Below are 23,283 nucleotides of genomic sequence, written 5' to 3'. Positions count from 1 at the left end.
TTACATATTAGTGATTGTCATCAAATCACTAAATCTGTACCTAGACATAACTTTTACCAGTATAGTATTAATGCTTTAATAACTCAGATGTATAAACACAATTTAAATTAAATAGCTGTTTTAAACACATGGGTTAGACAACAATCCATTGTTTCAAAGAAGAGATACATAAATAAACTTCAGTAGTTCAAAGTCTATCAGAACGTTAAAGTCAATACCTCTAAAACCTAAAATGATGTATATGATAACATTTCATAATTATCATCCTAGATGTAGTCAAGATAGCTTAAGGGAAGGAGAGAAACAACACAGGTATACATTTACCAAAGGGCGGGGGGGGGGAAAGACAGTTTGGAAGTTTATTTCCATGTCAGATAGGACCTTTCAGTTTAACATCTAAACTCTTATATGACAAGCCACAGAAATTCTTGTTTTAAAACAAGAAAATTGATCATTTAGTTAATTTCTTCTTATTCTTCACACCTCCCTGCGTTAGCTATCGTAATAACCTGACACAGTGGAATCTTATTTAAAAACACAAATGAACAAACCCTTATACAAAGAAAAGGGATAGAGATATATGCTCAGTATTGCAGAAGAGGACAGAGGTAAAAGAATGATATTATATACATGATTCCTGCAAAGGAACATGGAAACAGCTACTGAAAGTGAAAATGATACATCAAAACTCAAAAAAAAATATATATTTCAGATAGCACATAATTGCACTGTAAAAGTGGCTATTAAAGCTAAAATGAGATTGGCCTAAACCTAAACCCAGGGTGCCTTACACGATAATTTTATAGATGATCACAATTTTATCATTATTCCAGTAAATTTCTTCAAAGAAATTCTACAGTACAATTTATTATCAGTCTCCAACTATAAAAAGAGAAGGCCTCCTTCACAGGTCATATAGTTCCCAGCAGCATTCTAAGAGATTCTCACAATCTCTCTGAAATGTTTTGTCCTTGATGTTATCAAAAATGCCACAGATCATACCCAGTAGATTAATTTTTGTTGCTTGTACCTTATTGCCTCTGTATCAATATTAAAAAACAAACATGACCTAAGAATCAGATAGATAGAAAAACAACATGAAATTTTTTTTATAGGAAGTCCATTTAAGCTAACAGTTCACTATCATAGTATATGGATGGCTTGTTGGTAATACTAACACATCATATCTTATCATATCTTATAATATAAAAATCCTTGAAAGTAATAAAACCATTCGAGAAATAAAAAAATAATCAAACCTTTTTGACAACTGTGTTCTTTAAGTTTAATATTTACTGTGTACTTAAATATTCCATTACAGAACGCAGAAAAATAAAGTGTTTACAATCAATTTTACATGTCCAGAGGCAGATGCAGACCAAATCTGAACAGGGATGAGGAAGAAGATGAGGAATTGATATTTTATCAATATTTTCATTAAAGTAGTTTAGGTTTTTTTCTAAACTCATAAGTCTCTCTCTCTCTCTCTTCCTCCTCTCCCTTTTGGGAGAGGTCGGGGAGAGCATCTGTCATTCGTTTCAGTGGCCAGTCTGGCCCAAACCATGACATGCAGAAAAGTTTATGATACCAACTAACCGACTGCTGAAATAGCAGATGAAATTCATTATCAATAATTGTATAAAAACAAGTCTGGAAAAAATTATTATGAGCTTGCAGGCATAATGATAGGTTCTGAATTGACAGTTACCACACAGGAACAAGAAAACTCTGACATATTAAAGATAATTTGATGGAACTGTAAACTATTGAAAATGCTAGGAATTCCTAGGAAAGGAACAGTGAACAAAACAGAAAATAGTATTCTGACATCACACAAATACCTATTTCATTTGCATGTTGAATACTGTATGTAGTCATCATGGTTTAACCCCAACCAGCGACTAGAACCATGCAGCCGCTCACTTACTCCCCCAGGCTGGGATGGGGGAGAGAACTGGAAGAGTAAAAGTGAGAAAAAATTTGTGGGTTGAGATAAATACAGTTTAAGAGGTAGAGCAAAAGCCACACATGCAAGCAAAGCAAAACGAGGAATTCATTCACTGGCAGGCAAGTGTTGAGCCGTCCCCAGGAAAGCAGGGCTCCATCACATGTAATGGTTACTTGGGAAGACAAATGCCATAACTCTGAATGTGCCCCCCTTCCTACTTCTTCCCAGCTTTATATACTGAGCATGACCTCATACGGCATGGAATATTCCTTTGGTCAGCTGGGGTCAGCTGTCCTGGCTGTGTCTCATCCCAACTTTTTGTGCACTCCCAGCCTACTCATTGGCAGAGTGGTGTGAGGAGCAGAAAAGGCCTTGACTGCTTAGCAACAACCAAAAACATTAGTGCGCTACCAATATTATTCTCATCCCAAATCCAAAACATAGCACTACACCAGCTGCTAGCAAGAAAGTCAACCCTATCCCAGTTGAAACCATGACAGTAGTTCTGCTCCTCCATATAAAACAGGATACATTGGAAGTAGGGGGGGTGAGGGTGGAAATTTTCTTTTTCTGAATAACTGAGGACCAGTTAAATAGACTGAAAATCTCTTTTTTTTTTGAGGGGGGGGGAGGTGGACATATGTATTCAAAAAGCGACTGGATAAATATATGGAAGAAAATCTTATTGAGAGACAAAGAGTAAGTACTTGAGCCATGGATCACTGGAAACAGGGGAAGTACTCTGGGATTACCCGTGTCTCTCAATTTATCACTGTATACATCACCATTTTTTCCTTAAACATTCATTATTGTCTAGTATCAACATGCTATGGGCTTTAGATCTCACTGTAGATTTTTTTATTATAAGGTTTTGTGATAAGGAACATCATATTGTTCAAATTGCAGAGTTCATGTTTCTTTACTAACAGAAAGAGTAGAGCCTGTCTATACAAAAGTCTGAGCAGTGCCCCAGACGAAAGTTATTCCAAAGGTATCCCGTGGAATGCAAGTTAGCATGTTATGGTGGAAAATAGGAAGTAGAGTAAAAAGCAAGTGCAGCTGCCTCAAAAATTATCAGAATAACATAAGGATAAATCTTGTGAAAAGGTGAACCATCGAATGAGGCAAAAGACAGAGCTTGCAGAAAGTCATTAAATGTAAGAGAAAGAAAAACTGCTAGCAGGAAAGGAGAATGAAGAACACCTTCACATTTCCACAAAAAAAATAATCATAGCCAGATAACAAAAGTTTATATAAAATTAAGTAAAGGGCAGGATAGGAAAAGAACAGGTTAAGGACTATTTAGAAAATGTACACATATTCAAGGGAACAGGGCCTAACTAAATTCACATTAAAGTCCTTAAACTGAATCAGGCTATGAACTATTAGCAATTATCTTCAAGAACAAGGACAAGGGAACCCCCAGCTGACTGGACAAGGTCACATGTAATAGTGTCTCAAAAACTGTAGAAAAGGGGACCCAAGGAATTATACAAATGCATGTGTACATAATTTGTCCCCTCAAACTGGGAAAGTGATATGCTTTATCTTCCTTTACAACAGAATATCCTTGAACATCTTTACCTAAAATTATATTAAGTCCTGTCAAGGGAGACGTGGTAGTTGTCTAGAAAAGAATCAATGTGTTATCAATACATTAAGAGTGAAAGCAAATTGATCTGTGTAATTATAGGATTGTAAAGCCAACACTGATCCTAAGCAATGTAATGGAACAGCCAACACAGGAGTCTATTTCTAAAAGGTTAAAAGATGAAAATATAGTTAACACCAGTTAACATGGTTTTATGGAAAATTGGTCATGTCATACAAACAATATGATTTTTAGATTATAAAATTAGTTGACACAATATACTTGGACTTCTTTCAACCATTTAAGTTAGCAAGCAACACATGACATCCTAATTAAGAATTGGCATCATAGAAAAATCAAGTTAGCACGAATTAAATGGATTAAAATTAGATAATGATAGTATCTCAAAGCATAAATGTAAATAAAGAGTTACCATCAGGCAATAGAGCTGCTTCAACTAGCTTAACATACTTTTTTTTAGGCCAATCCTAACAATTTGTTATACAAATGATATTACAGAAAAATAGTTAATTGATAGTAGCCATAGTATTTTCAAGATGCTGAAGTCCTGTGACATGTATTGCAGGTGTACATGTTTTCTTGTGCATATGTACCTACATAAGCACTGCTTTTTCTCATACTCTTCAAGGAAAAAAAAAAAAGCAAACATCAAAATTTCAAGCCTATGGAAGCTGAGAATTTTGTAAAATAAAATTAATGTTAGATGGAAGGACCTTATTTTCCCTGAGTATCCACTTCTGTACCTTACAATGGGTGATCCTCCTCTTTAAAGACCAGGAGTGATGAGTCCAGTTTCATGAAACAAAATGGAAGGTTGAAAGATGTCATGCGTGGGATGTGTTGGAGCTTCAAGGTCGGTATGCTTCTAATGCAGGTTATAGAACCAATAAGTGCTCAAATGAAAAAATGTTAGCTTTGAAAGCTATCCACAGATACGGATAAAGCGGAAGAAAGGTGCCTTGATGGTATTTGAAATAGGAATGGTGACTACGCTGCAACTGCATGTACTAACATTAGTGCACTGTGGACTTCCAAATAACTTGATTTTACTTTATTCTAAATATTCAGTGAAGAAGCAAGAAGAGGAAGTGTTGCTCTAACAATATTCTTCTGAAGGGAAAAAAAAAAAAAAACAACAAAAAAAACCCCCAAGCATCTTTAGGCCCTACTTTCCTATATTCTGTCCTTGCAGGACAAATCCTGCCCTTCAGGGTTGGACTCAGTACAGAAACTTTTAGTGTTTCTTGAGGATGTATAATTTCCACTGAGATCTCTAAGAAAAAGTTTCTCTCTTTGATTAACTTTGAGACTTTACTTCATGGGGTTTTTTTGATTTTTTTTTTCCTTGGGTTTTTTTTTTGCCTTTTTTTTTTTTTCTGTTCCCCCCCTCCCCTTTTTCTTTTTTCTTTTTTTTTTTTTGGTTGTTTTTTTTTTTACCCCCTTCCTTCTTCGCTGCTGTCCTCTCAGACACCTGAGAATCCTACGCCACACTTAAGGAAGACACACTTTCCTTCTCTTTCCAAAGATATCCGCTTATTTTATATAACTGCAGTCTTGGCAGATGAGGAGAGAATCCCAGCCAAATTGTGACCACTCTTCTTGAGCATATTGTTAGAATGAATGAAATTTTTTTAAAAAGTTGAATGTTTTGATTGACATCCCGTTCTTGCTAAAATCCGTTAAAATTCCCCCTCTTTTCTCTACATCCTACTGTTAGCAGAATAGTACATGAGAAACTGTTTATGACAATACTTAGAATCATGAGTCCAACACAGTTCAGTTGCAAGCTGAATAAGCTTGAGAAATGCTACTCACTGAAACTCAGTAACTTTTCTACAACACAACAGAAGCATTAGCCAATGCAAGTTTTTTATCATGTTCTATGTAAAGGTGACTGTACAAACCCATTTTTTGCTTTCAATTGCATTCAGAGTCCATATAGACGTTAGAAAATAAAATGTGGCAATAAATGCAAGACCTTGGAATCATCAAAGACAGTAAGACTGAAATGTGGTGAGTGCTTATAGGAAAAGTCCAAAAGGTTTATTTATTTTTTTTTAAAGTATTTGAACTCTCGGTTCTGTGAGGAAGGCTGTGCAAGTGTGCACATGTTAATACCACTCCCTGATATCTAAACAAACCCAAACGCACTCACTACCTGAGGGAAATGATCCCAACTTTATTTTTCTTTCCAAAGAGAGGAAAAACACATCCCCAGGCATACCTAGAGACATAGACTGGAACCAGTTTACATCTGTATTTACACAGAGGCATGTACTTAATTTATTTTATATACTAACACTGCTAGAATAGCTGCAAAACATTCATTACTTTGCATGTTCTAACTGTAATGATTTTGTTTTAAAGTAAATAGTACTCTGCTTTCTAAAAGTTCCTTAAGCACTAAATCAGTCTTTGGACACTGAAAGGAAAAATAAAGATCTTTTGAAAACACTGTACTAATACCAAGCCTACAAAATGAATTGTAAAGGAACTGCTCTTTATAATCTTTCTGTGAAGAGTGCATAATTTCCTACTCAAGAAAGGATTGGCGATGGCTATGCTGGCCTGGAAAGTCAGAGGAGAGGGGAAGGGTACAAGGGAGTAGAAGACTGGTCTGTAATTAAACCCAAAATCATTAAAAATGCCATAAAATATATTTTTTTAAAGCATCAAGATCATATTATAGTCCAAATCTATGGGCAATGAAGGTCATTTGTACTGCTCTTCAAATTTCATTCCTTTCTGAAAATATACAGTGCTATTTACTGCATTAATATGATGTTTTTCACCTACAGTCAGCACATACTATATGGCTTCATCTGCACAAATACTCCATTTAACGTAGTTCGTTATACTTTGCACTTAGAAATCTTCGCTGTAAAATGTTATAATGACCTATGTTCAAAAAACACCAAGACTGCACATTTTAGAAGATCCATTTTTTAGTAAATGCTATTAATTCTTCATGATTAAAATAAAATTGAGTAGCATTGTACACTCAGAAGTGTTTAGATGTAAAACAGAGCATACAAACACTCACAATTCTAAATTAGATATCATTATAGCTTTTTGTTAACCTAATTCAGCAATTCACACATTTAATAAAGAGTCTGAATGGATCTTACTTTTATATACTACCATACATACAACAAATAAATTAAATGGAAAAAGCCTAAAAATTGTTCTTGACGGTGTTCTGCATTATGAACTATTGTTTTTCTCAAATGTAAAGATAAATCATTATTTCGTCTTGAATAATAATAACCTCCTGTAATCTAAATTGCTAATAAAACAAGAGAGAAATGTAAAAAGGCTGCTCTGGAGGATATGCTGACTTTGTAACAGGTGGAGGTGTTTGCATATCAAATCCATTTCAGTCAAAGTGTGAAATTAATGTCTGTTTATGAGCTGAATGGATAAATCACACAGCTGGTGAAAGGACTTTATAAGAATAAAGTATTGAAGAACTTTGAAGCAACTCTTTAGTGAAATAAATCAATTCTTTACAGAGGATCTTACCAATAGATATCTTTGTGTCTGAATGAAAATCTGTTGCTTAATATTTCCCAGAGATGTTACTTCAGTAACAACTATCAGTATGAAATCTGTTAGTAATAGTATTTGGGATTCAAATTTATTTGTCCATTTGAAATCATGTGACTTTAGGAATTATGTCTATTTGATACTTAGTAATCAACAAAGTGATATTTAAGAAATTCAATAAATGCTATACTGAAGGCACAAATGATGTAGAAACTGGTTAATGACCCAAACCTGACTACATCTTTTATCTTTTCATGGGAAAGTATTTAAAAAAAGCCTATCAATAGCCTCACCAAATTCCTAAAAGCTCCAACCGCTTTTAATAAGATGATAGTAAGAATCTAGTTTAACTTAAAAAGATGGCAATATGCACATGAACAAGAAATTCTAGATTTTTTTTTATCTCAACAACAGCTAAGTTGAATCTACTATATAAAAATATCATGAAGTGGGTTGTACTAAATTCCATTGCATCGTTTATAACATACCAGTTTTACAAAATAAGCTTACTCACTGTACTGGGAATTAGCAGTGGTGGAGAAGGTCTACAGTGACCCGGACAATAATCAGGCCTCCAAGGATCCAGACAACATCCAGTGCAAGTGAAAGTCTGTATGGAACACCCGTATCCCAGCACCTTGGTGATAAAGGACCGGGCAGACACAGAGGCACCGACTGTGTACAGACTGCCTGCCTCTGCCAGTTCCAACAGTTCGAAGAGCACCTCCATTCCCCCTCCCCCTCAACCCTGTGGGCTTGCATCTCAGCTCCGGAAAGACTGTCCCACCTGGTCTGGCCACTTGAAGGCTATATGGATAATGTCTCTCCCACCTTGCCCCTACTGCGCTTAACCCACCACACACAAATATCCATAGCTATGAAAAGAACGACAATTTCATGATAAGTTACATGAATGAATAATTTCAAAAACTTAGGAAACTAAACAACAGGTATTAATTAATCTGGGTACTGCCATAACACCACACATTTAGACTTAAATTGAATAAACAATATCTAAAAAAAACATACTGCATGTCTTCACTGAGAAATACCAAAAGAAACATGAAAGCTTTAGAAATAGAAAGCACAGAGATGTTCTTGGAAATATGTAAAGAAAGAAGAGAGAAGAGCTGATGCAGTTGTCTCTCTTCCCACTGTGACCTTGCTATGTGTTTTCCTCCAAGGTTGTTCTTAGGCCAGCCACTCTCTAAAGCTCTACTGCTAAATAAACTGGGGACAAGGGTGAGCTTGAGCACTTGATCTCCAACCACCCATACCGCATAAGCTTTAGCATGCTTCTTGGTGATGCCTACCAGCACTCTCTGAGACCCTGCATGGTCATGATTCTGGGGACCAGCAAGCACCAGGGACCATTCCCAGCAGACTGGAGGGACAGACTGCAACAAGTTTTCATCCCTGTTTTCTACACAGTCCTCCAGCACCACTCCACAGGCTTTAAGTCTTCAGACATACCTCACCACATCCCAAAGCGTTCAGTACATACTCTCAGTTTCTTGCTAAGAAAACATGAATCACGACCTGCAATGCAGCGTGCACACCATAGACACACTGAAATAACACTGAACATCCTCTTGCCCTGCCCCAAGACACACACTCTCACACACGCACAATTTGCCTGTGGGTAAACAAGGCCATGTTATGTGGATGTATCCTCAGGGCAAGAAAACAGCCCCTGGCCACATTTTATTAAGTAATACAATTGCTGTCTCAAGGCAGTTTCTGGGTTGCAGCAAACTCGACATTGTCCTTCTGGAACTTTCTGGGGAAAAAAATAAATTGTCAGTTCTCTTTTCCTGTAAGGAGTACCCAGCCCCTGCTGTGCTGTAAGGCTCCTTCCAGCTCTGTGCATTTCAGGTCTCTCCGAGCTGGTCCTAGACTGCACTATAGAAGTTTGTCATAGGAAGGGATGCTCAGTGAAGATATTTTCTCATTCTTACAAATTACTTTGTTTTCCTTCTTTTTAAAGAAATACTACTTACTAAAATATAGCAAACAGTTAATAAACGAGGTATCATCACAGTTTCCTAGATTATTTATTTCTCACAAAATTATCAGTCAGAGCTAATTTTTCGTTACCTTTTCCTGTTCATTTTTTGTCAGATGGTTACCCTACAACCCACCTTTTTTCTTTATCTGATATTGCCATGTTTGATTGTACTGTATCATCTTATAAAATAGAATAGATTTCTCATGATAAAAATATACATGTTCTGTTTGTCAGCTGTGAAATTGGAAATACAATTATTATGGATTAGTAAAAAAAAAAACTTACTACATTAAATGATATACAGGATATTTTTGTCATCAAATAGAAAGCAGAAAAACACAAACCAAAAATGTCTGATAGTTAAGTTAATAGGTAAAGAAATTACTTACACTAAGGATATAAAACTAAGTAAAAATAAAAATATGAATTATAACTCATGTCAGAACATATTTGTGTTCAATTAGAAGTATGAATTATATTAATTATCAGATTAATTGCTAAGACCATACAATAAAAAGGCAATCTGTTTTATAACTGCTTCTAATAGTCCTCTCAAAGCACTACTGTTAAGGATTGATCCGTTTACAAATAATCAACAACAAAAAATTACAAATAACTACACAACATTGAATGTAAAAATATTTTTTAAAGTGATGTGTACCAACAATATCGTATTTTTACTTTTATTTGAAAATTAGTCATCAAACTTTTAAAAGAATGTTAAAACCAATCTTTAAAGTTGGAGACAAAGTTTTCATAGGAGCTGGTCATATTTTTATGAAAAAGAAAAAAATCTTTGCAAATAAAATTTGGATGAACTTCAAATCTGTAAGAAGAAGGTGACTACGCACAGATTTATATATACAAAGAGACAAATGTACATTTATGTATATATATGAGTATTTGTATTTATATTAGTTTTATTAAATAATGCAACTACTTGACACTGTTAAACTATCTGGTATTTGCTGATTGTTAATTGAAAATGTATCATTTCTTGTGGGAGAACTGTTTCATCAGGTGCAATAACCAAATAACCCCAGCCTCACATTGTGATGCTCACAAGTATATTGATGGAGCTGCATGCATTTTTTTGGTAATATTATAATTATTCTTTATTTATGAAGAACTAACTTAGTGTATTCCATGTGCATTATTTTAAAATTTGGCATAGTTTCAATGAGAGGTTGTTCTAAACGTGGCATTTAGGAAGGATCACCAGCTGAAGTCAGAAACTCTAGGCTCTCATAAATCAAGCCACACTAAAGGACACATAGAAGTACTCACTGAAGTGTACCATTGTCCTCAGATTACTGTAGTTTAATCCTTCTCAGCGGATTTGTATTCTCCTTTTTTTGAAGAAGATTAAGTTGCAGTTAAGAGGGTCATAATGTCACTGAAGGAGAGCCCTTACACAGGGAGTTAAGGCAGATTACTCAGTTAAATCTATAGTTTAAATTTATTGCACTTTGTTAATTTTAACTATCCTGTGCATCTCCCTGCAGACGTAACTTAATGGACATAATCAACAATAAGGCAAAAAATAAAGGGAACTCCAATTCCCAAGGTTTTATCACTACGTTTGATCAAAAGAACACCAGTTTTTATAGATGGGTGTATCTTAAGAACAAGATTACATTATTTATATATTATAACAATGAATACACATTAAGCTAACTTATTCTAAAGTTTTGTGCAAGATGTACAGAATTCATTTTGTAGCATGCAATGTATTCTAATACACATATAAGAAAACCACAGTATGAAAAATTTGGGGTAAATTTTGAGGTGAGAGAATATTCAAACCCTTTGAAATTATATTAATATGTGAAATGCACTTCATATATCTATAATTTTTAAAATTGGCTGACATAAAGACTTAACTGGAAACAAGATTTTGTATACAGCGTCTTTTTTGTGTCAAACATGTTTCTTCAGCTTGTCATGAGAATGTAAGTTTAATATTTTTTATGTATCGAATTACCCTGTGTTGTTTCAAAGAAAGAACTAGCAGTACGCTGACACTATGCATGGGGCTTTGCGCAACCTGGCCTAGTGGGAGGTGTCCCTGCCCATGGCAGGGGGGCTTGAAACTAGATCATCTTTCAGGTCCCTTCCAACCTAAACCGTTCTATGATTCTATGATATGTACACACAGAAAATCCTGTGACAGTCAAAGTCCGTTTCTTAGCGCAAGATCATCTTCAATCATTCGCATCTTAAATACAAAGTGTTTTATTATTTTTTTTCAATTTTTGGTGCCTTAGAAAAAATACATTTTTTCCCTACATTTCTAGATAAATATTTGCTTACAGAAAATTTACAATAATGTTGTATATTGTAATAATATTTGCCTTACAAAAGCAAATTAAATATTCAGGAAGATTTTTAAAACAATGCTTTTTTTGGAGTTTATTTACTTCAGTGCTAACATCACTTTCAACAGCTTATTCACACATTTCTTCAGAAGGATATACTTAAAGAAAACATCAATGGTAGAATTTGTGGACTTGGCAGTGTTAGGTTAACAGTTGGACTTGATGATCTTAAGGGTCTTTTCCAACCTAAATGATTCTATGAAAAGAGTCCAAGTTGTATCAACCATCACATCATTTAACCAATTCTGTTGTCACCACTGCAAAAAGGACAGTTACTTAAAGTAACATAGACAGGAAAATAAAACCTAAACTAAGTGGCACCACTGGGGAGGCAATATGAAAGGCCAACTTATTGCTCATTTAAAATCAAGAGTTTGATTTTTATAACCAGAATGCATGCGTCATGCCTCAAATTCCTTCAAAACTAAAGGGCAATGTAACTCTTATGTCCTGATCCTTCTAGGGAAAAAAAATACAGAAAACTGTAACAAAAATACTTTTATAAGAATTTATCATAGTGTTGCTCAAAAGAAGAACTCATCTGTTGCTGTCTAGCTATGATGTATCTTTATTTCAGACTATCATGTGCAGAAACTTGATGGAGAACGCTGAAGAATGCCAGACAATCTCAGTTGTAGATTTTAACAAGACATTCTGAGCATTTCACCACTTTCTGAAATATATAAGGCAAATTAGTTGGCTGAAAAGAGTGAAAGGACCATCCTAGGTAATGTAGGTGGGCAGCTAAGTTCATGGTGCATACACTGTGGCATTTTCTATATTAAAAATGAGTATCAAAAGGACAGCAAAGGGAGGAAGTTTTAACTGGCAAAACGCTACTGCAAATTTCCATTTACTTAAAATGACAGAAGTTGTTCTGTCCAACTTTCAACTGAGCTCTATCTGCTATGAAGCAAAGATTGGGATTTATTTTTCAACTGAGATTCAACTCTATTCAGTTCCGTTGTTTGTTTGTTTTTTTCAGTGGAAGGAACAAAGTGCAATGAAACACCTGTCAGAAGTAAACAGAATAACAGACATTGATTTCATGTCTGTGGAGCATAATTGAGCATAATAATATCAAGACCTGGTTGGAGATTCTGAAACATGCTCTTATAAAATAAAAATAGGACATTAAAAGCAGAGTTATGCAATTAATATAGAAATAAAAAAGGCATAAAATGCATTTATTTAACAAATTTGTACTCAAACAACCTGGACTTTTTGGTGTTGTTATTTTGTTTATTTAGGAGGGAGAAGAAGAATTAAGGTGCGACTACATGCTTACTCCTTTTCATACTCTTCACTAAGCCTCTGTTGTTTGCAATTATTGAATAAAGCATAGTGGCACAGATGGAAATTTGATCTTACCACAGAATCACAGAATGGTAGGGGTTGGACCTCTGGAGATCATCTAGTCCAACCCCCCTGCCAGAGCAGGGTCACCTAGAGCAGGTTGCACAGGAACACGTCCAGGCGGGTTTTGAATGTCTCCAGAGACGGAGACTCCACCACCTCTCTGGGCAGCCTGTTCCAGTGCTCTGCCACCCTCAGGGTAAAGAAGTTCCTCCTGATGTTTAGGTGGAACTTCCTATGCTCAAGTTTGTGCCCATTACCCCTTGTCCTGTCGCTGGGCACCACTGAAAAGAGCCTGGCCCCATCCTCCTGACACCCACCCTTGAAGTATTTATAGTGTTGATAAGATCCCCCCTCAGCCGTCTTTTTTCCAGACTAAAAAGACCCAAATCCCTCAGCCTTTCCTCATAAGAGAGGTGTTCCAGTCCCCTAGTCATCTTGGTAGCCCTTTGCTGCACCCTCTCCAGCAGTTCCCTGTCCCTCTTGAACCGGAGTGTCCAGTTGTGGGCTCCCCAGTACTCCAGGTGTGGCCTCACCAAGGCAGAGTAGAGGGGGAGGATGACCTCCCTCAATCTGCTTGCTACACCTGCTACAGCCCGCTAATATACTAATATGCAATACACTCAACCAATTAAATCATATGGCCATGATGTTATGTTTCTCAAGTCCATGTGTATTTTCTAGATGGGAAGTGGGTTCTGTCTGCTACCCCAATATACAATACTCGGCAAAAGATATTCTCCACTATATTAAAAATTACTTTAAAACTGTTGCAGTAATTATCTGTAACTTAGCATGCCTCTTTTCACTCTATTAGTAACACAAGAAAGTGCAAGGATGTTGAAACTTATAAATGCCTGATGAAGGTTTACCTGAACAACATACTCTAAGAAGGTCAGATATATAGGAAAGCTTTCTTATTGGAAAATGATCGACTGACATTCGCTCATCTGCAAAACTAACCTGCAATGTATGGCACCACAAACACATTCATTCATTCATACAATACTATGGTGAAGCTCTCTGACACTTCTCCACAGAACCAAATAGCTTTAACATATGAAAATATTCACATAAAATATGAAATATATTTATTGCCTGTCCTCCAAAAAATCACACACTTGAATAATTTGCCTGAATTATAATATATAGGAACAAAATACAAAAAGAAAACAATATACATGAAACAGATGAAAGAAACAGAAGCACAGAGTAAAATTGGAAGCTCAAAGTTTTCCGTGAATGACTATGAGCTGTTTTCTTTCCAAACATTACACTGTACATAATGATTTCCCTGAAAGCACATCTAATTGTCAGAGTCCTAGAAAAGCCTAATCCCATTAATTTCTTTCAGCACAGGTTTTATCAAATCTCCATGTAATAACAAAGTTTTATTATCGATATTGGTAGTGCAATGACATTTATAAGCTCGTTGTGTGTTTGTGAAAAACTGCACTGATTTAACGTTTACTAAGTATAATAGCTGTATGCAAAAAGACAACTGACATTTACCTGAGCAACTGATATACGTTTTTGAAAGTATTTTTCTGCTAGTCTCAGGAGGAAAGAAGTATCTTCTTCCAAACAACATCATAATGAAGAGCTTAAAGCTTTACTGCTCAGTTGAGTGTCAATACAAATTAAGGCTGTAAACTTGACATTTTCAGCTGCTTGCAGGGGCTGATATACTTCCTGACATCTCCAAGAATTCTTAGTAAATTCAAATTATATAAAGTGCTGGGGATTACATCACTGAGTCACCAGATTTCTTTTATAACACTGTTATGAACTAAAGGACAGGCTAGTGAAATAACTTCCTTAGTTTATATAAACATGTAGAGGCAGGAATAAAAAGTGAATTCTAAGCAGGCTATGAAACAGATGTTGTTATACCGGTTATCAAGAAGTCTGGAAGTCAAAAGATTAAACATTTTTGTCAGACTAAAAGGTTTACAGGCTTGAATGGGAGAAAAATCTCAAGCTTAATGAAATTCTAAAACATTCACACCTAAAAGTTCAAGCTGACTGTCATCTGCTTTATGTCAGTGTGGTATAGTTGTTGGGAACACAAGCACGGAAGCAGCCTAATGAGCTGGCTGAACAATCCACTTTGGACATTAACAGTCATAAAAAACCTGTTTCTAGATGTGGCAAACCCATGACATGAGTGGAATAAGCCAAACTCAGGCACATTATTCACCTTATCATTCCTTTTTTTTGTGGCTGCAACTCTAGGCCCTGTCAAGAAGGTGTCCAGGGCCAACTTCTTGACCTGACATCACTGGGATATTGTTACACAGCATAACGTCATATTACCATGTTACATTATCCTGACCTGGATATTCATGGCAACAACTACATCTATCTCATCCATGTAATGGGTAAATTTATGCTTGGACCTATATTAAGAAATGACATAAACCAAGTCTTTCTCTTGATTCAAATCTGCCTAAATACTACCTCAGATCATGAGTTGCCCACTGAAGTTGGGGCATGAGTGGTCTTCCTTGTGGTCAAAACACAACTGAAATGCAGCCAAGGAGAAAAAGTAACTTAAAAAGTACACAATTTAAGAATTACTTGAATGAAAAATTCTTTACCTATTGTATCTAAAAATAGTCCCTGCTTTAACCCATGACCAGCAACAGATTGCAAGAAAAGTTTCCTTGTAAAAATACAGTCTTAGCCTGTCATTGGTAGAAATATACTTTGTCTGTTGTTTTTCCAAGACTAGCCTGTATCCTCAGACTGGTGATATGCTGATATTAATATTGTTTTCATCCTCAGGATTACACTTTATGCACGCTACCACTATTTAAGTGTTGTTCTTTATTTATGCAGTAATATAAAAAAAAATTAATCAGATTAAGGAGTCATTGCATGGCAGGACTGGAATTTAAGTTACAGCTCAGAAAAATTTCTTTCAATAAATAGTTTACTCATTTAAAGTAAATACTTTTGGTCTTGGTAAACTAATTTTATCAGAATACTCAGAAGACACCAGGCCCTGTTCTAATGCATATTTAAAACTTATTCAGACTGAAGCAACTTCAACAAGGGAGACTAGCAACAACCTTCAACAAGATTACCATTCAGCATGGTTATTTTATTCTCCCAGGAGGTGACATATGAGAATTTCACATATCTGAGATATGGAGAAATAAACTGAAGTCTCTCATAGCCTTACTAAATACCCAGGAAAAATAAGAAGTAGTATGTTAGAGACATAACTAGAACTTGCAGTCCAGTCTTTTAATTCCTTGCTTTCTAAACATGCCTGTCACTGAAATTCTGAAAACTGTCTTGATGACAGCCTAAATCTGTTTGGTTTTTTTACTCTGAATAAATTTCCCTCTCATTCTTTTGGTTCTGTAACAAAACTTGAAAATTTTATCTTTAAGACAGCCCTTTCTACAGAAGTAGTTACGTATACAAGTATTCACTGAGAAATGCTAGAGGTTTTTTATCATGAAATCTCAGTGACACTATGTGTTTCACAGCTAACTTCTCTATGCCTACAGCAGAAGACAACATCCGTTTTAGCGACATTAACATATTTTGTTTTCCTTCTCTTTACTTAATTAAGATGTGTGGAGCAACAACTGGTCATGCTGGCTTCAGTAAGGAAAACTGACATAGATTATAATGGAAAGAGGATTTCAGTATACATCCTTTGATGTACTGAGGTGTGATATTACAATATCTCTCTTTCTTCAAGGACAGAACAATTTTAATTTCTGGCCTTTTCACAGAATCTGTAGATGATTTCAGAGAATTCTTTCAGAAATGTATTGAACCTTTCTGTTAAGATGTCTGGGGACCTATAATAGAGAATGAAGGACTTTCAGATACAGTCTATACAATTGCTTCTTAAGAAAAGTAACATTAGGTGCAGATTACTCTTCGGCATTTTAAATTGTTTAATATGGGTTAATAGCTTTCTGGTTGAGCAATAATAGTATGGTTCTAATACTGTTTAGAAAGTTTAACATCAATGTTAAGGTTGCCTGCAGCATGTTGCATTTTACTTATTAATAATGTACTTACCTATAGGTAACGTTTAAATCATTTTTTTCTTTACAATACATGACATCCGATGATGACTCATAGAAAAAATATCAAGGTAACTATTGTATTTCCTAACACAGCAGCTATTTATCGGCTTTGTCAAGTTAACAAGCTGATCTCAATATTAGTTTTACCATCTGTGTTTCCAGAGCTCACCTTCCATTGAACACAGTGATACAGGTAGAGTGCTATTCCTCTATATTCAAAACTGTTAATAGTAACTATTTCTTGAGGACCTATGTCTGAAATCTTTCTTCTGGATCCAACTATTGGAGACTGCACGTTTTTTCTTCTTCGGATTGCATTATACAGTCCAAGAAGCCTAAGAAGGCAGCCTACAGAATTTGTCTTAAAGTAACATCAACTGTATTCAAAATCAAGAAATTTGAGTAATATGCACAGCATGTTGTTAGTAGCATCACATATTTCTGACATTAAGATCTTTCTGAAGGTGAGCCAAAGAAGATCCATAAGAATATGGAAAGAATTGTTCCTCCCTTAATCCCTTAGGCAAACTGTAAACAGGATTAAATTTACTACTCATATACAAAATCTGGGATGCATATCAGTTCATCTACAGGCATCATTTCATGCCATTTTTAGGTGGACATATTATCACAGGATAGGTGAATTGCATCATCAAAATGCTTCTCTATTTCATAATTATAAGTGAGACAAAGCTCAGCTAAAGTAACAATTTTCTATAAACTGCAGTCTATGATACTTTGTAAATATTAATATAAAAATTTATTTTACTGTAATAGATACAAATTCAAGATTCAGTCAGTCAGTTGTAAAATACTGACTGTAAAATCAGCCAAGAGGGTGAGTAATCATGTTCTAATACTGAACTAAACTAGATCTTTTTAGTAAAAAAAATTCAAATAAGGACGCCCTTTACTGTGTCTCTATTGACCATGTATGAGCCATCAAAGCCCACAGTTTGCTTTCTTTTTAGCTAGCTGCAATCACAAAGATAATGTCTTTGAGGTCACATGTCACAATCCATTAACTTTCTCATGATTAAAATTAGGTTCTATTTTTGGACAGGTTCTTTGACTGTTAAACAAAGAGGAAGCAGAATTATTGAGGTATCTTGTGACAGGATAAGATTTTACACTTGGCCTAAAGCAGGAGATACGTTGAGAGTGCAGATGGATAAAAAGCTTTGTCAACAGTAAAAGAAGATAAGAAAATTCTAATAAAACTAATGAGAGCATAGAGGCAAAACAGAGAAAAAATTATAAGGTATGTTCCTATTCAGACACTTACTACACTTCTGAGATTGTAAATATTTCACATTTTATAATTCTGCAATTAATTTCCAAAACTACAAAAACACAGAATGACTCACAATTGATTGTAAAACAAGACTGAAAGCCTGAATCCAACCATCAAATAATAACAATATATTTCAAAACAGAGATGCCGCTATTCCTGCAAAATTCATAATATGTACTTCATGTGCTTTCAGAGAGTCCCCAGAAGAGGTTAACTCCATAAATGCAATAAGATATCTTTGATAAGTTAGACAAACACAGATATGAAAACAGATACCTTTATATTAGAAACACCAGAAAGAAAAACGATAGCAGAAAAATAACTCAGCAGATAGATTTAAGTTTTTGAACACAGAGGTATGACGAGATAAAGTTCATAATTTTGGATTGAGGAAAAAATGCAAAGTGTCAGATCCATAACTTGTGCCAATACTTTCTTTCCACTATGTACTCTCTAATTTTATGTAATTTATGGATGGATTCCGTAAAGAAAACACGTTGTCTTAATAAACACGGTTCCTAGAAATGACACAAGTAAAAAAAAAAAAAGTAAAAAAGCTGAAACCACGAAAGAAGGGATGAAGAATAAAAAATAAAAAAATAAAGAATATGTCATTGCCCTCAGGCAACATAGCATTCTCGAGCTGTGTAACTGTATGGGCTGGATGTGTGGCACAGTGTCTTAAGATACTTTAATGTCTTAGCCAGAGCAATGCTATGGGCCTGGATCTGCTTTTTTACCCACAGCTCTGTAACACTGCATTTAAGCAACTGTGACAGTGTTTCAACAGCCTCTGTGATAGTACTTTTTTCCCTTGTTGTTCTCATTTTGTTATTCTCATGGCCGTGGACCTGCAAATCCTGTTAGTGTTGCAATGGAGGATTCTCATGGGAAGCAACTGCCGTCATGAGAATCACAAATCACCCCTTTTTTCTCCCTCTCTCCTTACTACTTGTTTTGTCGATTTAAGTTCACATTAGAGAAAACCAAAAGACGGTGCATAAAAAAAGCAGATAATAGTAATTTAAATACTCAATAAATATTACCCAACAATGTATACCCACAGAAGCTTAACAACCCATGAATGTACAACACTTGACCTAATTTGAACACTCCAATCAGTACACTGAGTGGAAACAACCAATGATGAGTTTCAATGAGTCCTAAAGAAAAGTATATAGTACTAGGGAAAAATCATGGTGAAAATATAATCCTAGTCACCATCATCATCACCACCTGCTTCAATGGAGAAATAACCTGTAGAAGGATACTGGTGTGAAGAACCAACACTGGGTTTTCTGGCTGACCAGTGGGGACCATTTTCCCTTCTTGTTCCTTTCACCATTACGAGTTCACAATGTGCCATCAGCCACAGCCAGCACTTACAAAAACCTGCACAGCCAAGCCTTCTTCATGTCCTTAGTGCAATAAATGTGTAGTTTACTAAACTCGAAGCTAACATCTACATAACTTTTCAGTCTTTATTTTGGTGTTGAAAGAGTAAGGTAACTACAGGTGAAATGAAACACTTAGGGTGCTTCAGTTTATAGAAAATGTTCAGGGAGAACTCCCACTTTTCTAATTAAGTTACTTTGAGTTACTGAACAGTCTCTCAATGTTTTGCAGCATCTTTTGTACAAAAGTAACTTTGACAAAACTACTGTTAAAACATTTTCACCATATGTGCCCATAAGAAACTACTGAAAATAGTATTAACTGGTTTTGTCCTTGTTCTTAAGGTGAACTAATTAACATGGAAATTAACCAAAAGTGATACCATATGTTAATAAGCAAGAGCTCTTTATAACTGCAGGTCTATGCAACCTATTAAAATGGAAAATATCAATACATGCATACATACTAACAGATATCGGGTATTTTTTACTAGAATGAATCAATTTCCAAAACTATCAAACTGAAGCTCACAATCAAGAAAAATTAAAAATGTGTATGTTGACAAGGTTCTCATCTCTGATACCTGTATCAAAGCGGAACACAAATAAGACTAGGATAATTTAGATAATTTTGGGGGGTTACATTTCCATTATCTTCTTAATTTTCACAATCACATACAGTATATCTGTTCTGTCGTTTTTGTTACATAGCAGTTTTGACTTAAGTCTGTGAAGATTCTTGGTGAGGCATAAAAACAAGTTTTGTAACTACCCCAGTAAAGTCTGAGAAAACTAACCGTAATTTTCAAATAATATCCAATATATGGAATTATACACGGTAGTAGAATGTAACTTTTAAAATTTTTCAAATATGACAGAAATCTGTAGTTCTGAAACAAATCTGAAAGAAATTTGACCTTCAAGCAAAGAGCACTAGAACAATAACTTTTCTTTTAACTTCATATTCTTAGTTATTTTGCGGAATTTGCAAATCTATATCTCCATTAACCATTAATTAACAATATCAAAACTCTAAATTTGTGAAAGGACTAAACACCTATTTGAAATAAATTTGTTGGGCTGTAATGAAGGAATTCACAACATGAATTTAAAACAGTTAATTTGGTTCCTACCTTGATAAACAGCTTTGAATCCTGGTGAGCCAATGCTGTCATCAGATTGTAAGTGAAGCCACATCTGGTTGCTCATGCTCACAATAAGATCAGGAACACTAGATCCAGTGAGCCTGTATGTAGGATAAATTGCAAAGTCATTTGCAGAAGCATGAATTACTACTGAAAAACACAGACTTTTAAACTATTCATATAATATTTAGGCCTATTTACAATATGTTACCCTAGTGTTCTGATCAGCTCTTTTTTGATAAAATTAACTATTCTATATGGATTAGAACAATGTGAAGTCTTAGGAAAAACCAAACCAAACCAAAACCAAAACATTTTGAATGGCTGCATTCAAGTTAACAATGGTTAAACACTTTTAATAAAGCTGTTCCTACCTAAAGCTTTCATTAAGTAATTAAGCTATTAGGGATATAAGGGACTGTATGGGTTAAATAGTTTTCACTTCTTTAGATTAGTATTGCTTTTTTTTTACCATGCTTTTTGAAAGTGAAGGAAGCTGGTTTACATGCCTTACAGCACGTGTCCAGAACTTACTAGAAACTTATCTACTCCATTCCAATAACTCACAATGATCATACAGTAATGTGTGATAACTATGTTTAAGTATGTACATTTCAATACAACACATATAAGGCAAGCTGGTGAATCCCACCATAAAACCTTAGATCTTCTCAGTAATATCCTTTGTACATCTATGATTCTCGTATCTTAATGCAAAAAAATGTGTGTCAAAAAATGATTAAGAAAAAAAAAATCCTCATAGATTACTTCTTAATAGTGAAAAATGCCTACCACGTAATAAGGTTCCAGTACTGTATCTAAACAACTGCTCAGATCTTGGTGACAGCTTTACAGTTTTTCAAAAGGTAGTGGGAAAAGCAGCACATAAAAAGTGTCTGCAGAATATCTCTGTCTAAGCTGGTATCATAAATGAAAACAAAAAATATCACTAGAAGAGGACATCTGCATTGAACTCCACATAGAGCTCCATGCATCAGAAGCTTGGGGGATGAAAGCTACAGGTACTGCATTAACTGTAGTTGATGTAAGGAAATAGCAACGACTTTGTCTCTTTCATTTATGTAGACTCTGTTTTGCTCAAATGGATCACATACTGGATTCTCTATCTTTCTCGTAGGAAGTAGTTGTCAGTATTATGAGACTATAAAAGGAGGTGAAAAAAATTAAAGCTATTATAGCTCAGCATAAGCGAACACACAGAGCTTAGCTTGGATAAGTAAGGATGTTGACAAAACACAGTGATACGTAGCTAAGTTGTTCAGTTTGAGGTGCTGGAGCGGGCCCAGAGGAGGGCAACAAAGCTGGTGAGGAGTCTGGAGAACAAGTCTTACGAGGAGGGGCTGAGGTTGTTTAGCCTGGAGAAAAGGAGGCTGAGGGGAGACCTTATCGCTCTCTACAACTACCTGAAAGGAGGCTGTAGCGAGGTGGGAGTCGGCCTCTTCTCCCAAGTAACAGGCAATAGGACAAGCAGAAACAGCCTCAAGTTGCACCAGGGGAGGTTTAGACTAGATAGTAGGAAAAATTTTACACTGTAAAGATTATTAAGGATTGGAACAGGCTGCCCAGGGAAGTGGTTGAGGCACCATTCCTGGAGGTATTTAAAAGACAGGTAGACATAGTGCTTAGAGATATGGGTTAGTGATGATTTTTGTCTGAGTTAGGTTGATGATAAGCATATCTATATAGGCAATTCTATGATTCTAAGAATGAAAATACAGCAGCTGCTTAGTCTGAAAGTTTGAGTTGCTTGCCAAACTACTCAGGAACTGTACAGGTTCAAAAAGATCCTAGGTTATAGCCAAAATAATTAATATACTCTTATTGATAAAGTTGTGACATTCATATAAACGAATAATAAAGGTAGCCTATAAAAGGAAGATACCTCACCAGGTAGTGAGTTACATAAACAAAAGTAGTTTAGGAGATGCCTGCAGAAATATGAAGAAAGAAAAGGTGAGGAGTATATATAGATTTTGGGGATCGACTTCTGAAACCACAGCAATAACCATTGATTTCTGACCTATCTTTCCAGTTAAAACACTTAACGGAAATACCAGGCCATAACTGTTAAGCCATGTTCTGTATTCTGCACTTTGCTATAAACAGAAGTTTGAGGGCAATGAAGAAAAATTCACTGATGTCTCTTGACAATAGTGGAGATCTACTGGAAGACAACTGGAGGAAACCTGTTGGTTTTCCTGCAAGAATTTCTCAATGGCTATTCAGATGTGTAAACCTACCAAGTAACAAGTATTTAAATGGCTCTGTTTATATACAGTAACCTGATTAATGTATGAGACCTACAATGATAAATTTCTGTACATAGATAAGAACTCCTCTAAAATTCTAAGCCTTTATGAGTAGTATGGGATACTTTTACTGTATATAAATGACTATGTATCATTCAGATAAAATAAAAATAAAATTAAGAAAAAGCAAATAAAAACCAACAATAAAACAGAATAAGGTGTAATCACATCACACAGCCAGAGATTTTTCATCATAAAAATAATCCAATAGATGTGT

At 35.3% G+C, this 23,283-nt stretch overlaps 1 protein-coding gene across 2 annotated transcripts in view; it reads right to left on the bottom strand.

Moving 5' to 3' along the window:
• Nucleotides 1-23,283, bottom strand: part of CSMD1 (CUB and Sushi multiple domains 1) — a 1,197,532-nt gene that overhangs the window by 308,535 nt on the left and 865,714 nt on the right. For both annotated transcript variants that reach the window (XM_063330346.1, XM_063330347.1), the window contains exon 12: nt 20,725-20,837. In XM_063330346.1, the coding sequence (XP_063186416.1) occupies nt 20,725-20,837 (113 nt within the window). The remainder of the gene's footprint in view (nt 1-20,724; nt 20,838-23,283) is intronic.

The sequence above is a fragment of the Chroicocephalus ridibundus genome, chromosome 3 (genome assembly GCF_963924245.1).
Source record: "Chroicocephalus ridibundus chromosome 3, bChrRid1.1, whole genome shotgun sequence".
NCBI classification, from domain to species: Eukaryota; Metazoa; Chordata; class Aves; order Charadriiformes; family Laridae; genus Chroicocephalus; species Chroicocephalus ridibundus.
Note: the sequence above shows the minus strand (reverse complement) of the source record. Positions and strands in the feature narration are given on the sequence as shown.